This window comes from Symphalangus syndactylus, chromosome 16 (genome assembly GCF_028878055.3).
Source record: "Symphalangus syndactylus isolate Jambi chromosome 16, NHGRI_mSymSyn1-v2.1_pri, whole genome shotgun sequence".
Classification (NCBI taxonomy): domain Eukaryota; kingdom Metazoa; phylum Chordata; class Mammalia; order Primates; family Hylobatidae; genus Symphalangus; species Symphalangus syndactylus.
The window spans coordinates 33,572,798-33,587,478 of NC_072438.2; the positions used below are offsets into that span (position 1 = coordinate 33,572,798).

Sequence of the window (14,681 nt, forward strand, 5' to 3'; positions counted from 1 at the left end):
AAAAGTGGTAAAATCTGAGTAAGGTCTGGAGTCCGGTTAACAGTATTAGATCGGCATTACTTCCCCAATTTTGATTTTGCACTGTAGTTATGGAAAATGAGGAAGCGGGGGTGAGGATACACAGGGACCCTGTACCCTTTGCAACTTTCTGTGAATCTATAATTATTTCAAAATAGTTTTAATCCAGCACTTTGGAAGGCCAAGGTGGGAGGATTGTTTAAGCCTGGGAGTTCAAGACCAGCCTGGGCAACATAGGAAGACCCCATCTCTACAAAAAAATAAACAAATAAACTGGGTGTGGTGGTGCATGCCTATGGTCCCCGCTACTCAGGAGGCTGAGGTGGGAGGATTGCTTGAGTCCAGGATGTTGAGGCTATAGTGAGTTATGATCATGCCACTGCACTCCAGCTTGGGTAATAGAGTGAAACCCTGTCTCAAAACAAGAAAAAGTTTTGAAAAATGTCAAATGTGCCAGTTCTAGGGTAAGTGGCCTCTGACCAACTATCATGTATGGTGACACAGGTCCTTTCAGTTTTCATTATATGCAGAGCTGTTTTGGGACAGTACCAAGAAATCGCCATAGTCATTATTTCCCCCAAAGATAGCCCAACAGAAATCACATCCTAGAGGTGACAAGAAGTTGATCACTAAAGGAAAAACTTAGAGTGCATGTCCTCAAGTCACCTTGTCCCAAACCCATCCTGTTGATGAAATGTCAGGCACTTCCTGTGGAAGGGTCTGTTGCCACAAACCCATGGATGTCCTCTGCCTGCCAAGCCTGGCTGGGGGTGGGGTCACGGGAACCATAGCAATCCTAAGTCCAACCAGCTCTGTCCCTGGCCCACAGGTTCTCAAGTTTTAGGGTGCATCAGAGTCGTGAGGAAGGTGTTTAAAATGCCGATTCCAAGCCTTCCCCCACCCCCGCAGATCCTAAGTAGATGAAGGACGGGGCCTAGGAATTTGCATTTGCAACAAGCATTTGTGATTCTGTCACAGGTGGTCCTAGGGCCACAGTTGAGGAAACAACTGGGAGCATGCGTGGGGAGGGCTCCCCACTGAGGGGGCAGAAGAAGAGCTGGCAGGCACTGGGCATCCACAGAGCAAGGCGCTCCTTGCACCAATGGAGAGAACTTCAGAGTGCCGCCTCTCAGCACATGCATGAGATCTCCAGCCCCAGGGCTTAAGGGAGGCTGCAGAAGGGCCTGGAGCCTCCAGGATTGGTCCTGCTGAGGCTGTGACCATGTGCCATTTAGGATAAAATGCAGGGTGTGGACTCTGTCATCATTACAGCTTCTCACTGAGTGCTGATGATGTGCTGAGCAATCACATCTCATTTAGTCCTCACAGCACTGCTCTGAAGGAACTGTTTTATTATCCCCATTTTACAGATAGGAAAACTGAGGCTCAGAGACTTCCAAGGTTACAAAGATAGAAAGTGGCAGGGCAGGAATCAGGCCCAGCCAGAGGTTACCATTCTGTGGTACAACCTCCCTTTCTGTCGGAAGGGTTCCTTTAGGTTCTTATCTCCTCCAGGATAAAACACTCTGCTTAAAAATAATAGAGGCCCGGGCATGGTGGCTCACACCTGTAATTCCAGCACTTTGGGAGGCTGAGGCAGGCAGATCGCCTGAGGTCAGGAGTTTGAGACCAGCCTGGCCAACATGGTGAAACCCCATCTCTACTAAAATGCAAAAATTAGCCTGGCATGGTGGCAGCCGCCTGTAATCCCAGCTACTCGGGAGGCTGAGGCAGGAGAATTGCTTGAACCTGGGAGGCGGAGGTTGCAGTGAGCCGAGCGAGATCTCACCACTGCACTCCAGCCTGGGCAACACAACAAAACTCCATCTCAGAAAAAAAAAAAAAAAGAGGAAACTTTAGCAGGCTTGTTGGGAGGGGAGTGGGAAGATTTTCCCAATCCTTGTTTCGGTGGCATGAATACTCCTTTCCAGCTTAAAGTAGATCTAACCCTCTCAGAGTCCACCTTCCTCAGCTCCTCTATTCTGTTCTTTCATCTTTGGTCCTGCTCTCTCCTAATCTTTCTCCTCTCTTCCCCTTTTAATTTTTGTCCTTTTGTCTTTAAACTCCAAAGTTACAGACTCATTGTGTCCTTCCATTTTCCCTGTATCCCCCGTCGCTAATAGAAGAATTTTCTCCTGCCATTCGATCATGATACAGGCTATCTGAAAAAGTGAGAATTAGGTTCCTAGCAAGACAATGACCTACCATTTTCCAGAGGACATTGTGGAATCCTGTTTGCCTGAAGGTTCCAAATATAACCCATGTTCCACTCAAGGCACACTTGATGATCTTTGAAAGGGCGTTCAAAAGGCGGGATGGTCTGCAGGAGGGTATAATTCTTTGCTACAGCATGGAGCAAGTTTTCCTCCCATTTAACATTCCAGTCTCCACCACTGTATTTGTGAGTAATCCAGGCGCGTACTATCACTGCAGATACAGAGATGGAATGTCTGATGAAATAATCATCTCTGTAAACCATAATGCTTGGAAATTTCACATGTACTATTTGTGTCCTGCTGGTGTGAAGATGTTTCTCATTCTTCCACCTTTTTTTGTACACGGGAATGCTACTTCTGGACTCAGATGAAACAACTGCTTCCAAATTGACAACACAAGGCTGAGAGCATAAATACTCAACCGAGACTTCAGAAACGTTGCGAACATTTCCTTCAAAGACAGTAAAATAAATAAAGTCTTTGTAAGCCACGCTCTGCTCAGCTTTGCGTATCACTGACGTCGTCAGGGAAGTCTGCCTACCCAAAGACGGTACAACATTCTGAAAAAAAGAAAAAGAAAGTAAGAAATACAGAAAGTTTAAAAATCCTCATCATAACAGATATGTGAATCATTATTTTCCTGGGATAAAAAATATCAATCTACATAAAGCAATGAAGGAATGCGGGAGATAAAAGATGTCAAAACCACTACTGAAGAATTGGAGAAAAAGCAACACACAAATACAAAGGAAGATGAGGCCACACTGAACTCTCTCCGCAGACCCAGTAACATCTGCTGATCAAAATGTGACTGTCACATCTATGTGGCAATAATTCCAGAGCTGGTTTTCAAACGCAGAAGTTGGTTCACAACAAATCCAGTAGCAACGGAACCTGCCTTAGAATAAAACAGAGACAATGCAGCTTCAGACATTTTCAAACTATTGTCCTGACTTTAAATGGTGGGTCAGACACTACCAAATCAAAGGGTGGCAGAAAAGTGCAAAGTGCACCCTCGAGGGAACATAACAGGGATGCCAACCTGGCCCCTTTTTCTCCCATAAGTTTGAAACCAGGGCAAGTCTGCATGATATATGGACAGGTGAGAGGCTTCTATTGCTCCCGGTCACACACAAGCAAGCTCAGATGATGGGCTGTGTTGTCTGATTCTTTCACCACAGACGATGCTACATGCACCAAGAAAGATTTTAGCTGAATATTTACCTGGTCATGAAATCAAGGCAAGGTTTTGGGCATGAGGTGCTGATATATGAATGCTAAGAGCTCTCCTAAATATGACTGTGTGATTCAGGTATCCAAAACACTATAGAAAAAGGTCACTTTGGACCACTGCATATCCATTAGGGTGGCTATTATTACACACACACACAGAGAAAAAATAACAAGTGTTGGTGAAGATGTGGAGAAACTGGAACCCTCATGCACCCTTAGTGAGAATGTAAAATGGTGTGGCTACTATGGAAAATAGTATAGCAGTTCCTCAAATAAATTAAACATAGAATTATCATATGATCAGGCCGGGCGTGGTGGTTCATGCCTGTAATCCCATAACTTTGGGAGGCCGAGGTGGGTGGATCACCTGAGGTCAGGAGTTCAAGACCAGCCTGGTCAACATGGTGAAACCCTGTCTTTACTAATAATACAAAAATCAGCTGGGTGTGGTGGTGCACACCTGTAATTCCAGCTACTTGGGAGGCTGAGGCAGGAGAATCGCTTGAACCTGGGAGGTGGAGGTTGCAGTGAGCCAAGATCATGCCACTGCACTCCACTCTGGGCAACAGAGCGAGACTCCATCTCAAAAAAGAATTATGGTATGATCAGATCCAGCAATTCCACTTCTGGATATACACCCCAAAAATCTAAAGCAAGGACTTGAAGAGATATTTGTACACCCATGTTCATAACAGCATTACTCACGCTAGCCAAAAGCAACCCCAAGGGTCCATCCATGGATGAATGGGTAGAAAAAATGTGGTATATACATGGGATGGAATATTATTCAGCCCATAAAAGGGAATGAAATTCTGATATATGCTGCAAAATGGATGAACTTTGAGGACATGATGCTAAGTAAAACAAGCTAGACCCAAAAGAACAGATATTATATCATCCACCTACATGAAGTACCTAGAGTGGTCAAACTCACAGAGACAGAAGGTAGAATAGAGGTTACCAGGGTCTAAGGGAAGAGGGGATTGAGGAGTTAGGATTTAATGAGTCGAGTTTCAGTTTGGGACAATGAAATAGTGAGACAGAAAGTGGTGCTGGTTGCACAACAATGGGAATGTCCTTAACACTACTGAGCTGTGCACTTAAAAATGATTAAAATGGTACATTTTAATGCATGCACATTTTTACCACAATTTAAAAGAAAAAAGTCACTTTGGTCTCCTCCGAGGAAAGAAATAAGGACTCCTTATTTCAGTTCTGACTTAGAGCTGTGGGAGAGGCAAAGATGGACAAGACATGAAATGGTATCAGGGAATCGTGTCTATAAATAATGGCAATACAGGTGAAACGTGGTCAGTGTTCCCATCAAACTGTAAACAAGCCCAAGGGTGCATAGCACTGAGAGAGAATAATTCTAACTGGAAGGTCTGGGATAGGCTTTTAATCTCAGTTTGGCTTTGAGGGATGAAGAGAAGTTCTTCAGGCAGAGAGACAAGGGAAAGGCACTGCAAGGGGTGTGAACAGCATAAGCCAGGCAAGAGGCAGGGGAATGCAGGTATACTTGGGGAATAGCAAGCAGCTATGTGGACACGCAGGTATGAGGTTGAAAAGAAAAGTAGAGTTTGGCCCTGGAGAACATTTGAGTCCCAGCCCAAGGAGTTGTGAACTTTTATTCTACTGACAGCAAAGAATCAACAAAGGTTTCTGTACAAGGAGGTAGTGTCTCCCTTTTAAAGCAACTGATAGTCAATGTCAATTAGAAACAAGGCTAACAATTCATACAAAAATGAGCAAACGACACAGTTAATCAACAAGTAAATGCTCATTCATAGTAAGATAAATGCAAACTGAAACTGCACTGAGATACCATTTTTTCCCTACTAGATTTGCAAAGATCAAAAAGTCAGATAACACATTGTACTGACCAGAGTGTAGGAAGCATGCCCTCTTATGTATTGCTGGTGGCAGTAATCTCTAATCTCTATGAGGCCAATCAAGTAATAGCTACTACAATTATAAATGCACTCACCCTCTGGACCAGTAATTTCACTTGTAGGAGTTTAACCTACAAATACACTCAAAGATGTGCAAAATGATGTTTGTGTATATTTTCACTACAGTACAGTCTGTAATTGCAGGAGATAGGGAGCCTAAACCCATCAAGAGGGAGCTGGTTAAATAAAAATAGTACATCCACTCGTAGAGTACCATACAGCTATTAAAAGGAGGAAGCTCTTCGCGTACAGACAATGGAATGATCTCAAAGCGTTTTCTGTCTGTTTTTTGTTTGTTTGTTTTTGAATTTTCAGGGTTTTCTTTTTCTTTTCTTTTCTTTTCTTTTTTTTTTTTTGAGATGGAGTCTCACTCTGTCACCCAGGCTGGAGTGCAGTGATGCAATCTTGGCTCACTGCAACCTCCACCTCCCAGGTTCAAGTGATTCTCCTGCCTCAGCCTCCTGAGTAGCTGGGATTACAGGCACCTGCCACCACACCCGGCTGTTTTGTATTTTTAGTAGAGATGGGGTTTCACCATGTTGGCCAGGCTGATCTCTAACTCCTGACCTCAGGTAATCCACCCGCCTCAGCCTCCCAAAGTGCTGGGATTACAAGCATGAGCCACCGTGCCCAGCCCAGGTTTTGAAATTCCAGGTTTGTTGGAATATAATTCACACCACACAATTCACACAGTGAAAGTGTAAGTTGCAACGTTTTCTAGTAGATTTACCGAGTTAGTCAACAATCAATCATTACAACAATCAATTTTCAAACATTTCATCGCCCCAAAATGAAACCCAGTACCCACTGGCAGTCACTTCCCATTTTTTTGCTTGCTTTTTAAAAACAGATTCAGAAATACCATTTGGATTATACACACACCACACACACACACATATATATGTACATGTGCATATTCACTTGAATACACATATCACTGGTTGCTTACACGGATAAGAATGAGGTGACCAGGAGACAGAATAAGAGAGAAAGATGCACTGTATATCCTTCCCTAACTTTTGAATTGTGTACTACACAATTTTTTTTTTTTTTTTTTTAAGTAGGTGAGGAGAAAGCAACTGTCCTAAAAGGTCAAAGTGGGCCGGGCATGGTGGCTCACGCCTGTAATCCCAGCACTTTGGGAGGCCAAGGTGGGCGGTTCACGAAGTCAAGAGATCGAGATCATCCTGGCCAACATGGTGAAACCCCATCTCTACTAAAAATACAAATATTAGCTGGGCGTGGTGGCACGTGTCTGTAGTCCCAGCTACTCGGGAGGCTGAGGGAGGAGAATCGCTTGAACCCGGGAGGCAGAGGTTGCAGTGGGCCGATATCGTGCCACTGCAGTCCAGCCTGGCAACAGAGTGAGACTCCATCTCAAAAAAAAAAAAGGTCACAGTGGAAACTATGTCTTCTGCAAATGGCAGAGAGAATAGGAGAAGGGCTGGCGACTTCTTTTGACCAGTCATGGGAAACCTGTGGGAAGAGATATATAAATAAGGGGGTACAGTGCAAACTCTCCATGCCACCCCCCCCCCAGGAGAGGTTTAATTGTTTTATGTTCTCGTTTATGCTGCCAGATTACAGGGAGGAAACACATATAAAAACCATCTCATAATTAGAAGCAGAGAATGTTGCAATGGATGAGTCTGGTGACAAGCCAGTCTACTCTCTTATTCTGCAGATGAGAAAATGACAATCAAGAGGTGACATTCTCCAACACCACCCAGCTGGTGGGTGAGCAAAGGCAAGCCCAGAAACCTGGCTCCTTTCCTAGCCACCCACCCACTCCCACCTTCCCCACGCCATAGCAAATGATATCAATGGTGACTAATGGTCACCATTCCATGGCTGCCTGGAAACTCTAGACTAAATTCTGCTTCCACGTGGATAGGGATGCACCCAGCATTTGTCCATAAGTGCTGGTTTATTAATTCAGCCAGATATGCCAAGATGTCGCCCCCATTCTCAAGATGCAAATCACGGTGTTAAGTCCACAACAGAGTTTCACCCAAGGCCAGGGATCGCTGGTGCTGGTGGAAGCCAAACCAGCCAATGGGTGGCCAACACGCCTTATTCCAAAGCAATGCCCCGAATGTTTCCCTCACTAATTCCACAAATAAGTCAAATGTCAAATAAGACATTTGCTTATTTAGTGAGACAAAAGGCAGCCCAGCGCCCAGAACATGCAGACGTGTATTAAATATCACACTTTGTTCTTTCCCAAAGAATGACTTAAAACCTCTTCCTCATTCTTTTCATGTATACCTTAAAAACTCACCCAGGTTCAGCTCTCCCACTTTGATAATTTTTTGAGTAGGGATGGGGGGGGGTGTCAGATTTTAAATGCTGATGCTAGGATCTCCAGTGAAAACCTCTTTTAAAAAGAATGCCGGGGGAATGACCATTTGATTTTACTAGAAAAGTGCAGTTCATAATAACCATGTTCATCATTTTACATCTTACTGCTAAAAATGCACCAGTCCACTTTTCTTCATTAATTAGCGCAGCACCCTGGGCATGGTTTCAGTTTTGTTTGATGGTCCATGCTTATAACATTGTGGATAATGGAGATATATACAAGCCAGGTGTTGTGGCTCATGCTGGTAATCCCAGTGCTTTGGGACGCCAAGGCAGGAGGATCACTTGAGCCTCAAAATTCAAGGTTACAGTGAGCTATGATAGTGCCAATGCACTCCAGCCTGAGCAATAGAGTAAGGCCCTGTCCCCCCAAAAATAAAAATAAAAATAAGAAGGCATATACACATTTCACCGTGTACTCTCCACAGAGCCATCCCTTCAAATTCTGTTTCAAAAAAACTCTCCATATACTCATATGAAGATTATTTCATTTTCACCTGTTTCAAAGTCTCAGGTGCAGTGAAAGTTACCCCAAGGTATATAGGTGCTAGACATACGTTATCCAACATGGTAGTCACAAGTCATATTAAGCACTTGTAATGTGACTGGTCCGATTTGAGATGCGCTGTAAGTGTAAAATATTCATTGAATTTCAAAGCCTTCGTATAAAAAAAGGGCTGCAAAATATCTCGTTAATAATTTTTATATTAATTGTATGTTGACATGACAATATTTGGACACACTGAGTTAAATAAAATATATTAATATTCATTATGCCTGGTCTTCTTACTTTTTTTTTTTTTTGAGATGGAGTCTCACTCTGTCGCCCAGGCTGGAGTGTAATGGGGCAATCTCGGTTCATTGCAACCTCCGCCTCCCGGGTTCTAGCGATTCTCCTGCCTCAGCCTCCTGAGCAGCTGAGATCACAGGCATGTGCCACCACGCCCAGCTAATTTTTGTATTTTCAGTAGAAACAGGGTTTTGCCATGTTGGCCAGACTGGTCTCGAACTCCTGACCTCAGGTGATCCACCTGCCTCGGCCTCCCAAAGTGCTAGGATTACAGGCGTGAGCCACTGCCCCCGGCCTTTCTTTACTTTTTTAACATAGCTACTAGAGAATTTAAAATTGTATATGTGGCTTGAAATTTGTAGTTCACATTGTATTTCAACTGGATGGTGCTATTCTAAATTTGAGGTCAGCTGACTTTCTTGGAAAAAAAAAAATAGCCAGATGGTAAATATTTTAGGTTTTGCAGGGACACTTTGAAACAGCCAAAGGGACAACACATAACTGAATGAGTGTGGCCGTGGTCCCATACAACTTTGGTTACAAAAACAGCAGCTGACCGGACAGGCCCACAGGCCTATAGTTTGCGAACTGCTTTTCTAAATTATCAAGCTTTTTTTTTTTTTTGAGACTGAGTCTCACTCTATGGCCCAGGCTCAAGTGCAATGGCTCAATCTCAGCTCACTGCAACCTCTGCCTCCCAGGTTCAAGTGATTCTTGTGCCTCAGCCTCCTGAGTACGTGGGACTACAGGCGCGTGCCACCACACCTGGGTAATTTTTATATTTTTAGTAGAGACTGAGTTTCACCATGTTGGCCAGGCTGGTCTTGAACTTCTGACCTCAGGTGATCCACCCACCTCGGCCTTTCAAAGTGCTGGGATTACAGCGTGAGCCACAGCGCTTGGCCAATTATCAAGCTATTATCCCAGATAAGAGTTTTGAAGAACAAAAGGTGACAGAAGATATGCTTTGTTAGGAGTTCTCATATAGGAGAAATGGGGTGAATAGCTCAACTGGGCATCATTTCATATGTGTGTAGTTGATGAGGCTTGATTCTGTATTTTTCTAAGGTTCCCTGGTGGAGAGTGTTGACATTTTGCTATTGTTTCTTTCAGAAAAGATCTAAGTCAGAGGATAACATGAAGTTAAGCTAGGCAAAGAGATCAAATTTTAAGGACTGAGATGGATTGTTTGACAAGTAGGAGAAGCTTGAATGACAGCTGGAGTACAAGAGAAGAGAAACTTCAGGGTGGGGCAACGTTTCCTTAAGTTAATGAGGGTGTGTTGGTCCCAAAGAGGGCCTCAAAATCACCTACGTGGCCTGTGCAGAACATGGTCTAAACTCTTCAAGAAGGTGCTTTGAGGCACCTATGCAATGAAGGAAGCTGGCATCCGGTGGCTTGTAGCAGACCCTGTGGGCAGCTGATTCACCACGAGTCGTGGCTACCTCTCCTATGCACAAAACCAACACTGATTAGCAACACATCACACTCTAAATATTGATTAAGCTGAAGCTGACTTCCTGGCTCAAGTCATGTGTGTGGTTATAAGCTGTTTCCTGCCAGGAAAATAAGGCAATTAACTTGAAGAGTTCCAGCTACAGGCATGACACGTGTCCAGCCTTCATAGGTATTTTCACATGCCAGGTTGCATTAACACAAGCTAAAAATTTATCTGCACGTTCCTTTGTTTAGAAATTATGAGTTCAGAGTCCATGTCATTGTTATGTTTCCAGCTTCTAAGGCAGAGTCTGACACACAGTAAGAATTTAGTAAGTGTTTCTTGCTGAAATAAAGCACTGGGGCTGGGCATGGTGGCTCATGCCTGTAATCCCAGCACTTTGGGAGGCCGAGGTGGGCGGATCACCTGAGGTCAGGAGTTTGAGACCAGCCTGGTCAACAAGGTGAAACCTTGTCTCTGCTAAAAATACAAAAAAAAAAAATTAGCCTGGCACCTGTAAATCCCAGCTACTCGGGAAGCTAAAGCAGGAGAATCACTTGAAACCGGGAGGCGGAGGTTGCAGTGAGCCGAGATTGCACCACTGCACTCCAGCCTGGACAACAGAGCGAGATTCCGTCTCAGGAAAAAAAAAAAGCACTGGGCATGGGCATTTCTGCCAGGTGCCTCAGTGGCCCTGGGGGCACTTGCATATAAACCAAATGACTTGATCAGTTTTGAGTCCCCACTGCCTTCTTCTTACACTCATAAGTTCTCTTGTAAGAGGTCCCCATCATTTCTCTATTTTTCTCCCAGCCTCGTTAATTCCTTCCAAACAGCCTTTAGCCTTTGGCATCTCATTGGTCCCTGGGGGTCAGAGCTGAGCTGGGGAACTGTGAGGTCAGGGAAGGTGGCACCTTGGCACCCATCTTACCCATTTGGGGCAAACTTCTCCCAGCTATTTTGTCCCTCTAGACCTTTTCAGACAACTGCCCTACATTCTAGAGCGTTTCCATTTCTCCACACCAAAAATACAAATTAAATTTTTAAGATTTCTCATCCCTCGACCCTCTGCTGAATTCCTGTTCATCTGGCAAGTTCATCCATGTTACTGTGATAATGAAGAAATACTGAGGTAATGTCACGTATCTGTATTTCTATGCCAGCTTTGCGGAGATAATGCCTTAAAAGCACAGTCTAAATGCACCACAACTCTAAGCAAGATATTTGGGGTGAAGAGGGGCATCTGTGCCCCTCAAATCATGCCATTAGGCAGCTACAATAGATGTTCCACCTTGAAAGCAACATACTGATCCATTTTGCACACAACAGAGCTGGGCCCTGAAATATGCTTGAGCTGTCAAATATGTTTATACCAGATGTGAGCCCTCATCAAAGTCAAATTTGACAATGTCATGCACAGTCACAAAACATAGATTCTCTTGCTTTTGTGTAAATGTGCATGTATTGTAATTTTTTTAAAAAAAAAGAAAGAAACGGGCCAGTTAATGTGTGTTCATGATAGAAGACCCCAAATAGGAGATCTAAATGCATTGAACTCAGCCTGGGAATCAAGAAACAGATGAATTTATGTATCTTCTGGATGGAAAAATAAAACTATCAATATGACCTAAACTTCTTTTAGGATGACTGCATTTGATTCCTTTAAGCAAAATCAATAAGAAGAGATGCTATTCAAATAACCCTCCCTTGCTCCAAAGAACTGAGAAAACTTGGCTTTGTTCTATATCTGGTCTCCACTTGGTATTTAAGGAAGGAACAGAGAGATTGGGAAACTTTAAATCATTCACATCTTGCTACGGGAAGTTCACTGGCATGTACACATGTCTGTGGGTGGGTATGATAAGAAAACAATAACTGTTTTTCTCATTCCTGACCTTTCTGCCCCATTCTTCTAAGAAAACTGTGGCTCATGAGGGCTTTCTCTTCAAACTGGCTGGATCACATTTTCCCTAGGTCAAAAAGGTAAGTGTCTTGCCTTAAAGGGCCTATTTTTGTAATTTCTGCCTACTAGATATAAGCAAAAATTCTGTTTAAGTCAACAAAGCATGCAGTTAAGCAAAATGGACGATGATGTCAATACAGACTTCAAAATCAGCACGTGCTTAGGGAAGAATTTCCCAGTTGAGTATTGTTCCTTCCTAAACCTGAGAGCTGGTCAGAGCCACACACCATCACAGTCATGATCAATATTCCTGGTTGTGTAAGATTCTCCCCCATACTATTTAATATGCTGTTTCTTCCCAACTCACATCACACAAAGCTACCTAAGCTTGGTTTGCTCTTATTTCATTGAGTACCTGCTATGTACTAGGCACTGGGATGGGTGTGTTAAACCTTTTTTTCTCTCTGACTTCTAAACTCCTCCTCTCACATGGGACCTCATAGAACTTCTCACTTCTAACCCAATCCTCACAACAGCCCACAGAGGAAGACAGCATCCCACTGTTATAGCTGAGGCAATGGAATGCCTTCAGAGAGGGTAAGTAACTTGCCCAAGGTCAACCAGCTACCAAAAAGCAGAACCAAAATTCAAATCCACATTGGCTGACTTCAAAGTCAGTGAGGGTGTGCCTCGTCTTCTAACAACACCCAGAGATGATGCCCTCAACTCACGCCCTTGCCTTTACACACCTGTCACCGCTTTCTGGCTACAGGGTTGGGGAATCTCATGACTTTCCTTATTCTCATCTTGAAAGGGTTGGGGCTAAAATGCCATCATGCCGACATGCCTTGAGTCTGGAGGAGACAGATATTGCTTTAACCACAAACACACAAACACCAGACTCAGCCAGCTCCCCAGTATAACTAAGCCCTTCTCCAGGTAGAGACGGGAAACAAGGCCTGCCAAGGCAGAATCCCATCAGCCATTCCTCACGGGCTGCACACACCTCCTGCCCCTCGGCTTTCTCAGGGGAATGGCATGAGCCAATAAACAGGGTAACTGAATTCACTTTAGGCTATTTACGGTCTACTCCAGTCTATCCATCTTTCCAGCGAATTGCCTGGGTTATTCTCTCCTACCTGTCCTCTAGCTCTGACGCTTTTGCCAACAGGCAGCCAGAAGAAATAGAAGGCAAGAGGCCAACACCATGGCTTGGGAAATTTTAGGAGCTCCAGTCAGGATGAATATGGAAACTATCGGTTGATGTGAGGTTTGGGGATGATCTCTGTTTTCAAATATTCATAATCCCTCTCCCTCAAGCTAGATAATTGCAGATCTCTTTACCTCGTTTTGATCTTCTCATGCCCTGCATTGCACACATAGTGAGGGGTTAATGAATACTCTTAGATGGATGACTGAGGGTATGTGGCCACTTACAGAGAATCCTGTACAAGGCTCTGTCACAGCTGCCATCTGCTAACTGTCCCACATGTATCTGTGCTGTTTTTTTGTTGTTGTTGTTTTGTTTTTTTGTTTTTGTTTTTTGTTTTTTGTTTTGTTTTTTGTTTTTTGTTTTTTTGAGACAGAATCTCACTCTGTCGCCAGGCTGGAGTGCAGCGGCGCGATCTCGGCTCACTGTAACCTCTGCCTCCTGGGTTCAAGCAATTCTCCTGTCTCAGCCTCCCGAGTAGCTGGGATTATAGGTGCACGCCACCACACCCGGCTAATTTTTGCATTTTTAGTAGAGATGGGGTTTCACCATGTTGGCCAGGATGGTCTCGATCTCCTGACCTTGTGATCTGCCTGCCTCGGCCTCCCAAAGTGCTGGAATTACAGGCGTAAGCCACTGCGCCCAGCCTCTGTGCTGTTAATGTCCTCTTACTTCTTTGTCCTCAGTCTGATTGTCTAACAAGTGCAACTATCCACTCTGAACATTTCAACTGACAGCTGACATCAATACTGGCCATCCTGAGATTTATCTTTTCATATAAGAAAATATTATACTTTGGAGACCAGAGCTTAGAATGGACAAGATTGTCTTCCAGAAGTGCCATTATCACAGATAGAGAGCTGGGGCAGCCTCAGGCCAGTTCTAGCCAAGTTGGAAGAAGGTAAGAGTTAATGGTGTAGGAAAATAGCAAGCAGGCCCGTTGGGCAGGGAAAGTTCTGCGTGGAGCACAGTACTCAGCACCCGCGACCTCAGTGGAAGCAATTTCATTGTCCTTTGCTTTCGAGGCCCTCTCCCTCTCTGAGGAGGCTCTCTGCATCTTGACCTCTGGTGACCTCAGAATTTTCTGGCAGCCACTGGAACCAGGGATCATCTTTTCAGAAATCTGTTTGGCATCGTTCCGTGACTTATCTTTCAGCCCTCATCACAATTATTCATGCTTTGGCAGTATCCTAGCTACAGACACAGTACTCTTCTTGAGCTGATACTGAAGGTTACTCCGTCCCAGCCTATGGAGAAGGAAGGCGCCCACTCCTCAGGACCCTGACTCCAGGAAGCATGCTCCCTATGAGGGCAGGTGCTTAAAGGCATCTATTCAGAAGCTGCTCTCAACCTCCAGCCCTTGTGAACAGGCAAATAGGTGAAGATAACACAAAACAGGAACTGGTCCCCAAATCATAGGCAATTTGGCTTTGGAATGCATTCCAAGGCACATTTGCTGTACACTTGTATGCACATTCATCCAAACTCAAATGCTAAACTCCACCAGCTGCCTCTGGACTACATAAAAACCCCAAACCTTTATCTCTTCATTAACGATGA

At 44.2% G+C, this 14,681-nt stretch overlaps 1 protein-coding gene across 6 annotated transcripts in view; it reads right to left on the reverse strand.

Annotated features, from left to right (window-relative positions):
- SEL1L3 (SEL1L family member 3) overlaps positions 1-14,681 on the reverse strand; it is a 152,579-nt gene that overhangs the window by 134,169 nt on the left and 3,729 nt on the right. For all 6 annotated transcript variants that reach the window (XM_063619748.1, XM_055245888.2, XM_055245889.2 and 3 more), the window contains exon 2: positions 2,224-2,794. In XM_063619748.1, the coding sequence (XP_063475818.1) occupies positions 2,224-2,794 (571 nt within the window). The remainder of the gene's footprint in view (positions 1-2,223; positions 2,795-14,681) is intronic.